Source organism: Xenopus laevis, chromosome 7L (genome assembly GCF_017654675.1).
Source record: "Xenopus laevis strain J_2021 chromosome 7L, Xenopus_laevis_v10.1, whole genome shotgun sequence".
Classification (NCBI taxonomy): domain Eukaryota; kingdom Metazoa; phylum Chordata; class Amphibia; order Anura; family Pipidae; genus Xenopus; species Xenopus laevis.
In genome coordinates, this window is record NC_054383.1 from 40,008,612 (window position 1) to 40,023,825 (window position 15,214).

General features: G+C 37.2%; 1 protein-coding gene across 3 annotated transcripts in view; it reads left to right on the top strand.

Moving 5' to 3' along the window:
* The window catches only part of pald1.L (phosphatase domain containing paladin 1 L homeolog), a 180,495-nt gene extending 165,519 nt beyond the window's left edge, over window positions 1-14,976 (top strand). For all 3 annotated transcript variants that reach the window (XM_041568824.1, XM_041568825.1, XM_041568826.1), the window contains exon 20: window positions 10,548-14,976. In XM_041568824.1, coding sequence (XP_041424758.1) covers window positions 10,548-10,697 — 150 coding nt within the window. In that variant the 3' untranslated portion in view covers window positions 10,698-14,976. The remainder of the gene's footprint in view (window positions 1-10,547) is intronic.
* The last annotated feature ends 238 nt before the right edge of the window (window positions 14,977-15,214 follow it).

Consider the following 15,214-nt stretch of genomic DNA (forward strand, 5'->3'; position numbering starts at 1 on the left):
CTAAAGAGACAGTACTTCGACTATCGAATGGTCGAATAGTCGAACGATTTTTAGTTCGATTCGAAGTCGATGGTCGAAGTAGCCAAAAGAAAGTTTTTTTCATTCTAATCCTTCACTCGAGCTTAGTAAATGTGCCCCCTAGGGTCTGTTTCTGGATGCAGTTAAGAATCAGTGAATAACAAGATGCTTAAGTAGCATCAAAATTAAATTTTGAGAATTTCACCTTTCATAACAGAAATTAATTTCTAGTTTAAACACCAGTTCTTGGAGGATCACCTTTTTTTCAAGACTGCTGACATTAAAAGGGCGGACTAGAAGCTTCATACATGATGAGATGCATTTCTGACCCTCAATTTATTTGAATGTGGAGTTCTACCTGTGCTGTAAATATATTGCACCCATAGAGATTTATGTTCTGTCTCTTTGGTATTCAAAGCCACAAAAACAAAACAATGGGAGCCCTCTTAGTTTGGTAAATGGGATCTGGATTCCAGGCAATCTTGTATTCATAGGGGGTCACCATTACTTTTGTTGGATTCTGCTGGTATGTTCCCAGTTGTAGACAGCTGTTTTCAGATGTCAGCAGCTGAAGTGACTGCACATACAATGACATTTTTGAATTACAACCTTGTCCCTTGCTCTTTTCATTACCGCTTGGTCCTGTTCCTTTACAGCTGCTGGAATGGAGATCAGTAATTTCTAGTTTGCCTGCTTTTTCTCCTAGGAGAATTCATAAGCCTTGCAGGTCTCCCTTTGTTCTTAACTTATTTGTTTTCTGACTGCCAAAATACTTGCCCTCTGTTTCTGTTTTTGTTGTTAAATTGACACTGGTCCTACAGTTTGGTCAGCTGGCTGTGAACATAGGAAGGTGGAATTTATGTGCATTCAAGAGCCCAAGCCAGGACAGTTCCATTCCCAAATATCCTGTTAGGCTTCTCTTCCATTTATTTGATTGTTCCCATTTCCAAAATAAATGTGAATTTTACAGCTTGATTTAACTGTGTTCTCATGGAATGAAGGGAAGGGGACAAGCTAGCATACAGGTTGGGACTTTGCCTGCAACTAACATTGACAATAAATGCTCAAATGTGTAACAAAAAAAAAGACAGTGGCATACTTGCATGATCACAAATTAGACCTGAATTTACTTGTTTGAATCCAGCACAACTTGAATGTAAGGAGGGAGGCAAAAGGAGGGTGGCACATGGGTGTCACCTAAAATATCCATAGCTTGAGCATCATTCTGAATGTGCATGCTAGAGAATGCCTGGGCTAACAGCCTCACAGTGTCTTGTAATTACTGCCCATATGTCTCCCTTGCACCCAATAATGCTGCATCTGGCACAAGGTACAGACTGCAGAGTACACTTGTATCTGCTAGTGCTCAATGCACAGTGTAGCACCACTCTATTGCACCTGTACTTTTTAGAGCATTTACTCCAGAGAGTAAAGAGCCACTGCCATGCAGAATGTGTCCTTTCACGGGAACACAATAAAGCAGCGCAAAGCAGATAAGATTAATAGTAAGTTTTAGCGGCACAAAGCAGATACGATTAATCTGCCAAATTAAAGGATTAGATATATATAAATCCTTATGCTTACAAAACAACAGTCTAGCATATCATTATATAAGAGTAAAGATTGTCTATACAGTTTTCTAATAGGTCCTGTTAATGGAGAGGAAAAAACATCCATTGTCTCTGCATTTTGTATATTGACCTCTGTGATGTCTGGCCTCGTTTTGTTTTGTTTTTTGTTGAATGGTCATTGATTGGTTCTACAGTTTGTTTAGCTGTCCTGTAAACAGGAGATGGTGGAATATACTGTATGTACATTCTTCAGAAATTACAACCCAAGTCAGAATCATGCCCAAATTAAATCTACAAGAGTGCTGCTTTTAGATCACTGTTCTCTCAAAATAGCAACCGATGAACCAGCTCCATTTATAGAGAAGGTCTCCCTTATTGTACCAGTGTAGACACTTACATGTTTTGTTAGATACATATTCTTGGGGACATGTCACTTGTGAGATTCATTCTCTTTGGTGTTTCTTTTATAGTTATGGCATCCTTACATGTCCTGCCAAATGCTGGGACATTTACTCTTTAAAAAAATGAGGATTTTAAAGAAGGAATAAATAGGAAGAAAGGATCAAGGCATAGAGCCAAATTTATTTTGCACTGCCTTTTACAAAACTAATTTAGCTCTATGCCTTGCACCTTTTCCTGCCTTTTCCTTTTATACTTGCTTACTAAAATGTATGCACAATGAATCCAGGCACTGTTAATGGCGCAAAATACAGGTAAACATGAATTACAAATCCACATACAAATATCCTCTCCGATAGCTGTTTATCAAAGCTATAAAATTCTGCCCAGTCCTTATAAGCATAAAAATGATTTACCCACTATATACAGTATGTAAAAGTATTGTAAATACAGCACAATGTTAGTCAATAGAAAAATAAAAAAAACATGTACACACTGCTGCAAGTTTAATAAGATTGACCCAATTGATCTTGCAGATTGCTCGTGCTTTTTGGCATGAGCAATATTTAAAGAAACCCTTATGAGTTTCTTAAAAAGTTATAATGGAGGACTAATATGCAAGGGCCTAAAAAGAAAGATAAACAATGCAAAATAAGAATGACAAAAATATTGTACTTGTTTTTGTGTTTTTTTGTATGTTTGCTGGGTGACTCCTGTAACCAAACAGCTTTTTCAGCGCAGGTTGAAAAGTGGCAGATAAATGCTAATAAGTCAAACAATGTACACAAGAAATAATGTAGACCAACTGAAAAAGGACTTAAAAAAATATGCTATTCCATAACATACTAAGTTAATATCAAGCTAAGCTTTCCTTTAAACGGAGGGTAGTCCCCTTGTGTAAGCCAGTACATATTTAAATTAGGAAACTTTCAATAATTTCATTGGAAGGAACATGGGGCAACAAGGTTAAGTGAAATCAGTAGCTGCTACTTGTAGCTGACAAGAAATCTGATTCATTGTTTTTCTGGAGCATAATGGTGGATGTGAGAGTGGCCCTTGAAGGAAGTACATTTCAAGATTCGAAGCTACCAGACTGAAAAAAATGTGTTAATTAAAGGGCCACTAAGCCTAAACCATGAAAGTTGTGCTCATATAAAAGAGCATACTGTACTATTCACATAAACAGTTGTCAAAGTTTCCATATCTTAATTGAACCTAAGGCATATGATGTTGCATGTGGTAGTTTTTAAGCTCACTGGGGGAAGCAAATTACATATTGAATCTCTACTTCCTGCCATGTCTTAGCTCATTAGAGCTCAGCTACCATTTGCGCGGGGATTATCCTGAAGAGAAATTCTGTTTTTCATAAAATGCAATATTATGAGTAGGCGTGCAGATAAAATAAGATGGGTTGAAATGCCGGCACGTAAAAACTCACCACACATGCTTTTTTAAGATGCTTTTAGCATTTGCAGCCTTGGAGAAGTGCAGAAATACTGGAAACCTGTTCCCACCTGCTGTCTCATGCAATTAGAGTCCTGCACAGATCCATTTGGGCAGACCTGTGCCAACCTGGACCGCTGACCCACAAAACCCCCTACCCCTTCCCTACTACCCAACTCTAACCACGTTAACTGTGTCATTAGGCCAACCCAGGGGACCCACGAAACTAGAAGTGGTGTCACTCCACAGGCAGATCAACCAGGTCGGGGCTAAAAACAACTTTGAACTTGGAGGGTAATGCAATCGACCTGGGTACCCACAAAGTGTACTCGTGGACAGACCACCTGGTCAGAGAATCAGGGACCCAAAACCCAACCACGTTGCATGTATTCATCATCATCATCATCATCATTTATTTATATAGCGCTATTCCACAGGTACCCAGCCCAATGCAGGACTCTATATACAATATCACATATAATTTATTATAATATTTCTGTACAGCACTGACTGCACACTAACACTTCATAAACATATACTTGCACACATACATTACAGGGAGCCATGAATAGCATGGAATGGAACTTGGCAGTGAATAAGACTGCTCTGGAATATAGTGGCAGAATGTATAGCTGCCTGGAAGATCCAATGTTAATCACTTAATCACTGAAGCCCACCTGTGTGTATATCTTTACATAGTTAACATTACCCTTTAACTTCCTCTATTATAATTCTATGAACCAGTCCTTAGTGCTAGTTATATAAATCATACAGCTAAAGTCATGGGAAAAGTTTTCTATGCCAAATTATTGAAATTTATACATATAATAAAGTTGAAAGCATATCTTCAAGTAGTGAGCATACAGTAAATGGTATTGGTTCTTTGTATTTTTTCATTGCTTTTCTTTTTTTTTCTTTGCAGGCAAAAACAATTATGTATGTCTGTGTCAGTGCTTGAATTGGGGTGAAAAAAGCAGATGGATACTATGGAGGTTATTTATCAAAGTCTGAATTTATCTCAATATTTTCTGCTACAAACACAGATCAAATCCGCTTGGGTTTTTTACGCTTATTTATTATTAAATTTTCCCGAAAAATTGCTTTGCGGAAAAAAATACGATTTATGTTTTTTTCAGAAAAATTCCAAAAACTTTGGGATATTGCACAAAACGCAGCGCACATAAAAAATCATTGGGACTTCTTCCATTGACTTATATGCAACCTCGACAGGTCTGAGATGCCGGATTTTCAGATTTGGACTTTTCCATCCTCAGGGTTTAATAAATGCTGAAAAATTCGTGATTTTTTTAAAAGTCTGATTTTATAAAAAAAAAATCACAAATTTTTCGTGATTTTTGCATTCAGAGTTTAGTAAATAACCCCCTATGTGTGCCGAGCTTGTCGGGGTGTGTTAAAATTAAGCCCTCCTATAATTATAAGCCACGCCCACTGTTATAATAAGCCAGCCACAGCCAGCAACACTTTCTCTAGTTCACTCTTAGCTATCTTCTCTCACCTTTTATCTTCTATATGCTCTTTTAACTTTTTATTAGGGATACACCAAATCCAGGATTCGGTTTGGGATTTAGCCATGATTCAGTATTTTTTTCTAATCCGAAAATGTCAAAAGCCACATGATTTCCCTTCCTGCCCCTAATTTGCATTTACAAATTAGGGGCAGGAAGGAAAACCATGTGACTTTTCATCACAAAACAAGGAAGTAAAAAAAAATGTTCACACTTTTTCCTTTCACGCCCATAATTTGCATATGCAAATTAGGATTCTGTTTGGTATTCATACGAATCGTTGAAGAAGGATTCGGCCGAATCCAAAATAGTGGATTTGGTGCATCCCTACTTTTTATACCTTTCAGCCTCTCCATTTTATTTGCATGCAAAAGTGGAGATAAGCAAAAGAAAGCTCACAAGTAATACAATTAAAAAGTTCCAGGATTTAGAACTCTTGCATCCCCCCCAGGATGGAATTCTTTTTCACAGAAATAAATAAGTGGAGGGATGGCATTTCTCCTCAGTTATAGCATTGGTCTGTGCTGTATAATTCTCGTAATTTTTATGTGAAGTTAATAAATGATTGCCCACCATCTCCGCCAGGGACAGCCTGTTTTAAACAGATGGCGATGAACTTCAACTCCCACATTCCTTGCCAGCTGTTAAGACTAAAATCCAACAACATTTGTACAACCTATATAAAGTAATCCTGCCCAAACTGTGACAAAAACAGAAGTAACATGGCTCTGTGCATGTGTGAAGCTGTCGTGTCTGATTATTCTCTCTATCATTACCTCTAGCTGCCATTAAACCATACTGGCCCTCTCAATTCATAAATATAGGAAAAGAGACAGCAGGAAGCAGCTCTGGTAGAATCTGTAGGCTCTGTATGAAAGGAGGTCTTTACACTGAAGCCCTATCAGTCTCGCCCACTTAATAAACTTCTGCATTTTCACTGACAACAAGTACAACATTGTAACGTGTGCGGCACAGTGCCAACCACAACACCATTTGCAAACTATAACAAACCCTTCAAACGTGGCTCAGAGAATTTTAAAGTAAGAGCTAGCCTTGTACCGGCCATTCAGCTGCTGTCACATACTACGTCGATTCACATCCGCTGCCCTGCAACAGTCTATTTGGGAGTTTAGATGTCAGAAGTCTTGTGCATTGACATTTTTTTTAAGGGTATTTAAAGATGTTGCTTAAGACTGGGCAACCCTTGAAATACTGACCTATTTCCTTAAAGATTTGTATAGTAAGGAGTGGTAAAACAGAAGATTACTTCAGGTAGCAGATTCTCTTTTTATATGGCACCATCATATGAGTTCAAATGAGTCCTTCCCCCAGTGGAGCTTGAAGTCACATTCATACAACACACACTCACTAGGGTCAGTTTTTCATCAGGAGCCAATTAACCTGCCCGTATGTTTTTCAAGTGTGGGAGGAAACCACTTGCAACTGAATACAAAGTAGTTCTTTTTGTCAACGCACGGATGGGCTGACATTTTAGCTAAACCTGATAAATTATGTTAAATACCCCAGGGCTGTCAAACTGGAAGTCTGCAGATTGGATATGGTCCTAAAAGGCATTTTTTTATGACTATATACAAGTCTTTATATACTATAATTATTTTATTATAACCCATGCACAGTTGTATAATGGATAATCATTTCAATACATGTACGTGTATAGGACTTGTTATCCAGGACCTGGGGTTTCCCAGATAACAGATCTTTCCTTAATTTGGATCTTCATACCTTAAATCTACTGGAAAATCATGTAAATGTAGAATAAACCCAACAGGCTGGTTTTGCTTCCAATAAGGATTAATTATATCTATGTTGGGATCAAGTACAAGGTACTGTTTTATTATTACAGAGAAAAGGGAAATTCGTTTTTAAAATTTGGATAAAATAGAGTGTATACGAGCCTGCCATTCAGTAATCTGGAGCTTTCTGGATTACAGGTTTCCAGATAACTGATCCCATACCTGTAATACATCGATTTTAACTAATGTAATGCTATTTCGTTACATTTTTTTATTACTTTAAAATATGTAATAGTTTGACCCACTAAGTAGCAGTGTGTACATCTTCATTTTGGTCATACTAATATGCCACAGTTATATTGGGTGTGGGTCTTGTATGCACAATAATGCAATGCAGGCAGTAATGCTAGCTACTTACACACATCTGGCAATGCCAACTGGGGAAGGCAATGATAAGAATACATCAAATATTATCATACATAATTAAATAATGCTGCAAAGAATAGCAAATAGATTAAAGGCTTGATCTAGAATCCCAGGGTTTAGCAGCACAGGCAATTACAATACATACAGTGATATATATATATATATTAAACTAATGATGCTGTATAGAAAAAATACAAAATAGCCTTCAATATCAATACAGAGCGCTGCCTTTTAGAGCACTCTAAATGAACCTCCCCTGTGGCTTTAGGAACATTTTCTCATGTGCCATATTACTGATATATCATAAATCTTGGGAATAACATGAAAGGTGAGAAATGGCCTTAGAAAAAGAAGAAAACAAAAATATGAAGCTTATTGCATAATAGTAAGATATCATTAAGACTAAAATATTTGACTTGCTGAGTGTTGAACATTTAAAAACAGTCTGGTCATCCCCTAATATTGGAATAATGAAAACATTTTAAAGACCAAGGCCTGTCTAGACGGATATCCCGTATACCTCTCTAAGCTAACCAGTGTTTTGTGGACAAATGTTTGCATTATTGTGTGGAAGAAAGGCTGCATTGTATCGAAATGTGACGCTTTCCAGATTTGCTACCTGAAGGTCATGGTAGTAAAATATTAGAAAGCTGCAATCACTAATCCCTTTTCTGTTTATATATAGTTTGTGGTTATAATATTTGGATCATAAATTTGTCAAGTAAGGGCTGAAGCAGATTGTAATATTGAAATGAAAGTTAAAACTACCAGTGGGCAAACATTTTGAAACACAAGCATTCCCAGTTTCCCATATTCCCCTTATTAACACAGCTTTACAATGTCCCCGTTTAACATGTAGACTAGATAATAGAACATGCTAAACCGCATTGCATTCACTTTATGGGAGTTATTTAGCAAAGGTCGAATGTTAGAGTTTTTTTTACCTCGAATGAACTCGAATGGTATCTTACTTAAGAAAAAACTTGATTGTGAAAAACCTGATTCTGCGAGTTCGAGTCCTGATAAAAACTTGAATCGCTCAAATCATTCAAGTTTTTGGGCAAAAACCTCTGAAAACAACTCAGGTAGGTTGTTAACCTCTTTAAATGGACCTCTGCCATTGACTTCACCATGACCTGGAGTGGTTTTGGGTGGTGTATTTTCAAATTCGAGCTATTTCCAGGGTCGGGTAATAATTCATTTCTAATATTCTCGTTTTTTTAAAAAAACTGGATCATTTAGATTTTATTTTTACCCGAAAAACCTTCAAAAACTCAAATTTTCATGGAAAAATCAACTCAAACCTTAATAAATCTACTCCTAGGTGTCTTAAAATATTTGCCAAAATACTTGTATAACTGTTATATTATATATAATGTATATTAATCCAGAGCTTTAAAGAATAGCGAATGGATTGTGTTGCCCCCTATCATAAGTTAACAGTTGGGAGCTACAACATTTGGAGACCATAAAGAGGGCAAATCTGCATGCAGGCCCTGAGAAATCAGAAAATGTTTTCAAGCTGTAAAGATTTATCATTTGAATTGCCCTCTCAAATACATTTGTTGGACCAAACACACTTCGAGAAAGATTGACTCAGAAACCGAAAGAGATAGGCTAAAGTAGAAGCCACACGGACTAAGAAGTAGAAAGAGCAAGACATATAGAGGGAATAAGTGGGATCTATTAGTCTTCTGTGGCCTGCTTTCCAAAAAACCTTTCAGTCAGACCTTTAGGCCTCCACACCCACTTTTCCTGGTGCCTCCCCAATCTACAGTGAGATGTTTTACTGGAGCAATGCAGCTTATAGACGGTAATTGTTGCACATTGAGAATGTAGAACAGGGCTTCTTATTCATAACAGTAAGGATGAATGTGCTGGATGCAAACACGCAGACTCCTGTCCCTTGCAGTATGAAAGTGGCTGCAAAAACAGCTTACATTCATTTTTTCTGCAGTTCAAGGCAGCAGGGACTGAAACAAGAACTCTGTTGATGGTTGGGGGGAAAAAAAAGGATTTTTACAATCCTTTCGTTACAGCTCTCATGTATGGAGGCTGGCTCAAGTTTGTTTAGTAAATTATGAGGCTGGCAGGCCCCTTCCTTTTTTAACCTAATGCCTGCCAGAGGACTTTTACATATTAAAAAAAATAGTTCAAGTTACAGCTCTTCTAAATTGTACAAATATATAAGAAAGATGGTATGAATCTTTATATATGAATCTATACATATATATTTAGTGAGAGATTTTTTATATTCATTTCTTCACTACATTTTGTCCGTCATATATTCCATGTACCTGCTACTTTCTCTTAAAAAGGGGATGCAGAAAATGGTGTTAGCCTAATTTATCCATGGACCCAACAAATGGACGAAATTATAAATTTTTATTCCATTTTGTACCCATTTAACTTATATAAGCACAAAGACAAAAATGTTTATTCACACTTGGGTTGCTCATTTTGTTGAGGAGGTTGGTGATAACACAATTTAACTTTTAATTTCTTGTTAAAAAAACTTCTTTTGCCCTCCCCATTAGAAAATCCGATAACATTTACACCCAAAACTGTAGCCTAAAAGACTCAAAGGTCAAGGGCCGACAGAGCATTGGCTCTGGTGTTCTCAGCCTGCATATTTTTTTATATTGAGAGAAGAGGATCCGCTCCATACCCCATCTCCATTGATTTGAATAATATCTGCATGAATACAGTCACATGCAGTGGAGTGGAGGTCGGCCTGAAAATAGCTGCTTTTGCGTATATGGGCTGACCTCGACTGTTTGTGAATGCGCTCAAGGGGATCTTATTCAAATCAATGGAGCTGGGGCACAGAGAAGATCTGCTTCTCTCAGACTGAAAAAAATAAACAAGCCAAGAGCAGCAGAACCAACACTCTATCTGCTGATATTCCTGGTATATAGGTTGGGATGGTCCTGCTGCATTGCCAGTTTTAGACTATGTCCACTAGTCTACTAAAACCATTCTTATTCAATCGGGGGTCCACTTCTGATTTCTGAGAATCAATGACCAAGCCAAAGGGAATTGCCCCAGTTCATTGGCAGTCCATATGCAAAACCATTAATATCAAAGATATATGTCCCAAGGCTTTTCAATAGTAAAAATAAATTATTTATTCAAATTCATGTTAAAAATTGGATACATACTGACCCCACATGGCCCACCTATTAGTCTAGTCTACTGAGACAGCTTTTGTTCAGGGTTATGCATCAGTGGACCAATTAAAGTTATTGTTTATCTGTTACAATGGATTATGGGACCTGGTCATTCCTTAAATTATACTCCATGTGACATTCTACATAAGGAACAATGGAGCCTGCTGATATCTGCAAGCTGTTATTTTGTCTATCTTGTCTGTGTGGTACTGCCCTAAATTGTTTCCCCTTTGCATTTAGGTGGCATCCAAAGCTGGGGTTTATGAAGTGCTGAATCAGCTGGGATTTAATGAATTTGAGAATGCAGAAGACCAGCCCCTATGCCGGCTGCGTTATCGCTGGCAACAGCAAAACACCAACCTGCTTCCATTTCGTGGAGAATTCATTTAGCAAAAGTGCCAACTTCACTGAAATATTGCAGCAGTCGACTGCCTAACAGGACTTGGTTCATGGAATCCAAGAATGGACACAACAACAAAAACTGCCAGCCAAGATACTTTAAAGGAATTCATTGATAACAATTAAATAAATAAATAAATCTTTTTAGAAAAGTATTTGATTGGAACAGATGATGGAATGTCCTATTCAGAAGGAGAATATGGAGTATTTCACCAGTTTAAGTCAGCGCATTCCACCAAAGTATGCTTCTTGTTTTTTTTTTATGTGTTAATAATACTGTCCATTGCTTTTTAACAGATGTGGTGGGAAAGGCATCTCTCTACATTTCTCATAATGCGAGTTGTATCTGCAACACATTTCTCATAGTTCATTTACAAAGAATGATAACTGACTCATGAAACTGCTCAGACCGGGCATTTATTTGACAGCCAGTTAAACATCTGGACTTTATAACAGTGAAAGTCCAGTAGACGAGGACAAGCCACATTAGGTAAACTAATAAGTGTATTGATTTTTGTTTCTTATCGGGCTGTTTGGTACTTAAGTTATTGCTGGCTCTTTAGAGGTTAGTGTTAATGTCAACTAAGAGCAGGTTGGTTGAAGCTTGTTCTTCTTCAAGATTGGTTACACATGGACACGCAAAGGAAAAAACAAAGATTGCATTGAGGTGATCATACCTTATAGACACGTGACTCTTCTCTGATATATCCCCATGTGCTCAGGGTAGGCAAGATTAAAAGCGTGCACTGCTTGTGTTGTAGTATTTGGAAGGTTGCAAGCAAGTTAGTGATCTTGATACAATTTAAGTCTGTTGCACTGCATATTGGCTTCTCTTATCCACTGACACACTATGAGGCAGATTTATCAAGGGTCGAACAGTCAATTCAAATTTTCCAGTTTAAAAAATCACACATTTGAACTTTAATCCCCGTATTCGAATGCAAATTCAAATGTGAGATTTATCACACCTCGACCATGGAAAACGGTCCTAATTCGCATATTCGCTACCTCAAACCTGCCGAGTTCATGTCTGCTGAGCCATTTGGGGATATTAATAGCCTTCCTGACATTTTTCAGGAGAAAAATACGATTCGTATGAATCAGATATGATTCGAATTTTTCGGTTGGAACCATTTCATCGAACATTAGACATTCAAATTTTTTCTTAAATAACCTCCCAGTCGAATTGTGAGTATATTCTAATTTTAAAAAAATCTCATGAATTCGAAATTCGACCTTTGATAAATGGGCCTCTATGTATTTGTGATTTCTGCATATGTGATCCTGTTTAGTCTGTGAGTCCAGAGTTACTGTAATCTGCATCTTCAGTCCAACAGGCTAAATGGGATCAATTAAGCACACTGCAAAGCAAGTCTTTGGATGGGAGAACTCTCTATAATAGCCAACTGGTTGAGCAGACTCCCGTTGGTCCAATTGAAATTCAATGAAAATCTCCAAAGTGTATGAGCCTAACGCGTGTTTTATACCATTCCCATATTGGGTTAAACTGTGTGTGTAAAGGGCTAGCTATGAATATAGTTCTTTCATGAATTATTCTTCGTTCTTTATTGCTCTGCCCTCCGAATATCATACCCGTTCCATTAATGTTTGTTCAGTTGACATTTTATAGTTCCTTTCCACTGAGGTTGTTTTGCAGTTCCCCGCTGCTCATATTTAAAGCACAAATGCTGCTAGAAAATCATACTGATAGTTTATAGGGCCTTCTTTTTATATGCAATCTGTAAAAATAAAATACAGTATTTTAGTTGAAAAGAATATATATATATATATATATATATATATATATATATATATATATATATATATATATATATATAAAGACGCAAGGAACCTGTTTGATTGAAAGCAGAAGATGTAAGTCTGTCTCATGAGATATATGAGCAACATGAATCTAGGAACCAGATTAGGAGGTTTAATATAGTATATTTTTCAAGTTAGTTGATAATGTTTTACCTTTTCTGTCTGTTCTGTACAGGACTTTATTGTAGAGTCCAAGCTTGTGTAAACCATTCATGTAAATTGTTAGTATGTTGTTTATATAAACTTGGATTTTACCATATAAGTATGATTTCCTTAGGCCACTAAGGCCATTCAAACAAACAAAATGTTAGAAGCATAGCATTTAATGGGGAAAATATTCTGTGGTCATGAGTAGTTGTTTAGTAGAAAGATGTGAGGGGATAGTTAATTGTTCCTACCCTGGGTATTTGTATTTATACATGTATACAATAAACAATTGTACAAACAGTTTGGAATCTGCCATTCATGTATATACAAATAGGTATATACATTATACAGTGTTACCTGCAGACAATAAATAGATAATATCTGTTGTACCAGGATTCAAAACAATTTAAAAAGGAAAGTTGAAATCACTGATGGTGCCAAAAGTTAGGTATCATGTATAGAGAAAGGAGGCGCACACCCTCTAAATGAAATACAGGGTGCTAATCCATAGGGGGCTCCCCATAAGGGTCTCCAAAAATAACTAAAGATAATCAAAACATAGCCCACCCAATTAACGAAAAATACATTTATTACAAAGAAAAAAATATAATAAAAAATCATAAAATAATACTTAGGGGCACATTTACTTAGGGTCGAATATCGAGGGTTAATTAATACTTAGGGGCACATTTACTTAGGGTCGAATATCGAGGGTTAATTAGCCCTAAATATTCGGCTGGTCTAAGTAAAATCGAAGTTGAAGGATTTACCGCTATTCGTTAGTTCGAACGACTAAATCCTTCTAATCAAACGATACGAAGGATTTTAATCTATCGATCAAACTATTTTCCTTCGAACAGAAATTTGTTAGAAAGCCTATGGGGACCTTCCCCATAGGCTAACATTGATGTTCGGTAGGTTTTACTTGGCGAAGTAGGGGGTCAAAGTTTTTTTTAAAGAGACAGTACTTTGACTATCGAATGGTAGAATAGTCAAATGATTTTTAGTTTGAGTCGTAGTCGAAGGTCGAAGTAGCCAAAAAATTTTTTTGAAATTCGAAGTATTTTTTCTTCTATTCATTCACTCGAGCTAAGTAAATGTGCCCCCTAGTGAGAGGGCTCACTTAGTATTATTTTGTGATTTTTTTATTGTATTTTTTTTCTTTGTAAGAAATTTATTTTTCGTTGATAGGTGTGCTATCTATTTTTTAATTATCAAAAGTTAGGTATCACTCAGGGATTATAATCACTTACCTGATACCCTGGTGCTCCTATTAGCAGAAAACTGTGGGGGGGGTTCTACGCGTACCACGGAGCAGTCCTCTTCCTGCTCTTCTTTCTTTAAAAAAAACCTGTTCTTTTCACTTTACTGTGCATGTGTGAGCCACGTTGTAGCGAAGAAAGACAAGCGGAAAAGGAGGAGGATCACTCCATGGCGCTCACTGGGATGGGAAGAGCCCCAGGCCAGTACAGTTTTCTGCTAACAGGAGCAACGACCCGGGGTATCGGGTAAGTGATTACAATCACTGTAGGGAAGCCTAACTTTTGGCACCCGTCCCCCAATGATTTCACCTTTCCTTCTCCTTTAATTCTGGATTTTTTCAGGGACAATAAATTAGTTAGGTGTTACTTTACTGAAAAGTAATAGTAAAATGCCAAAAAGTGACAAATTAGACACAATGTAGTCTGTGCAGTAGCAATGAGCAATTTCAAAGTTCTCTCAGCCTGAGGGTAGAGGGGAATTTAGGGGGTTTTGGCAACAGTTTTGCAGTTGGTAAGGCGCCATCTTATTCTGATAATTATGGCTTGCACAGCTCTTTTTAACATCATTAACACCTTTTCAATGAAAGCATGCAGTATAATTTCACATTTTTATGGTGAGGACTATAGTTAGGACTCCAGATTCACAACTGTGCCAAAGAACTTTTTGGTTTAGGGTTATTCTATTGCATAGAGAAGGTATTTACTTTTATAAGTGAACATGCCTCGTACTCTATTAGGATTTCTGCCATATATTTTGTTGGATATTGTCATTTTTAAAAAGAAAGATTCTAGATTTTTATCGAGTTTTTATATAGAGTTCAGTAAAGATCTTTATACAAATCTTCAAAGGCAGAGAAACTGTCCACTGAGTTCTACAAACATCTCTGGGATAGTTGGAAGCCTGATACTTGCTGATGAGCTTTGTTCTAGACGACACATGTCTGCCACCTGCTTGACTTCAACAAGCCCTCACTCTCTATTCTGTGGTGTGGGGAGAAAACTAATTCTGCCCTGAAATCTATTAAACACCAATGAAAACAGTTTTGTCTCATTATTGAAGGAATGAGTTTCATAGAATGATCAAAAGGAATAATAATCCATACACACCCTTTATTTTAATTGACGGGAACCTGTAAATATTCTCTGGCTGGGCGGGTGAAGGGTGATGTAGTTCTGCAATAGGGATGTAGCGAACTGTTCACCGGCGAACTAGTTCGCGCGAACTTCGACTGTTCGCGTCCGCCGAATGTTCGCGAACGTCGCGCGACGTTCGCCAAT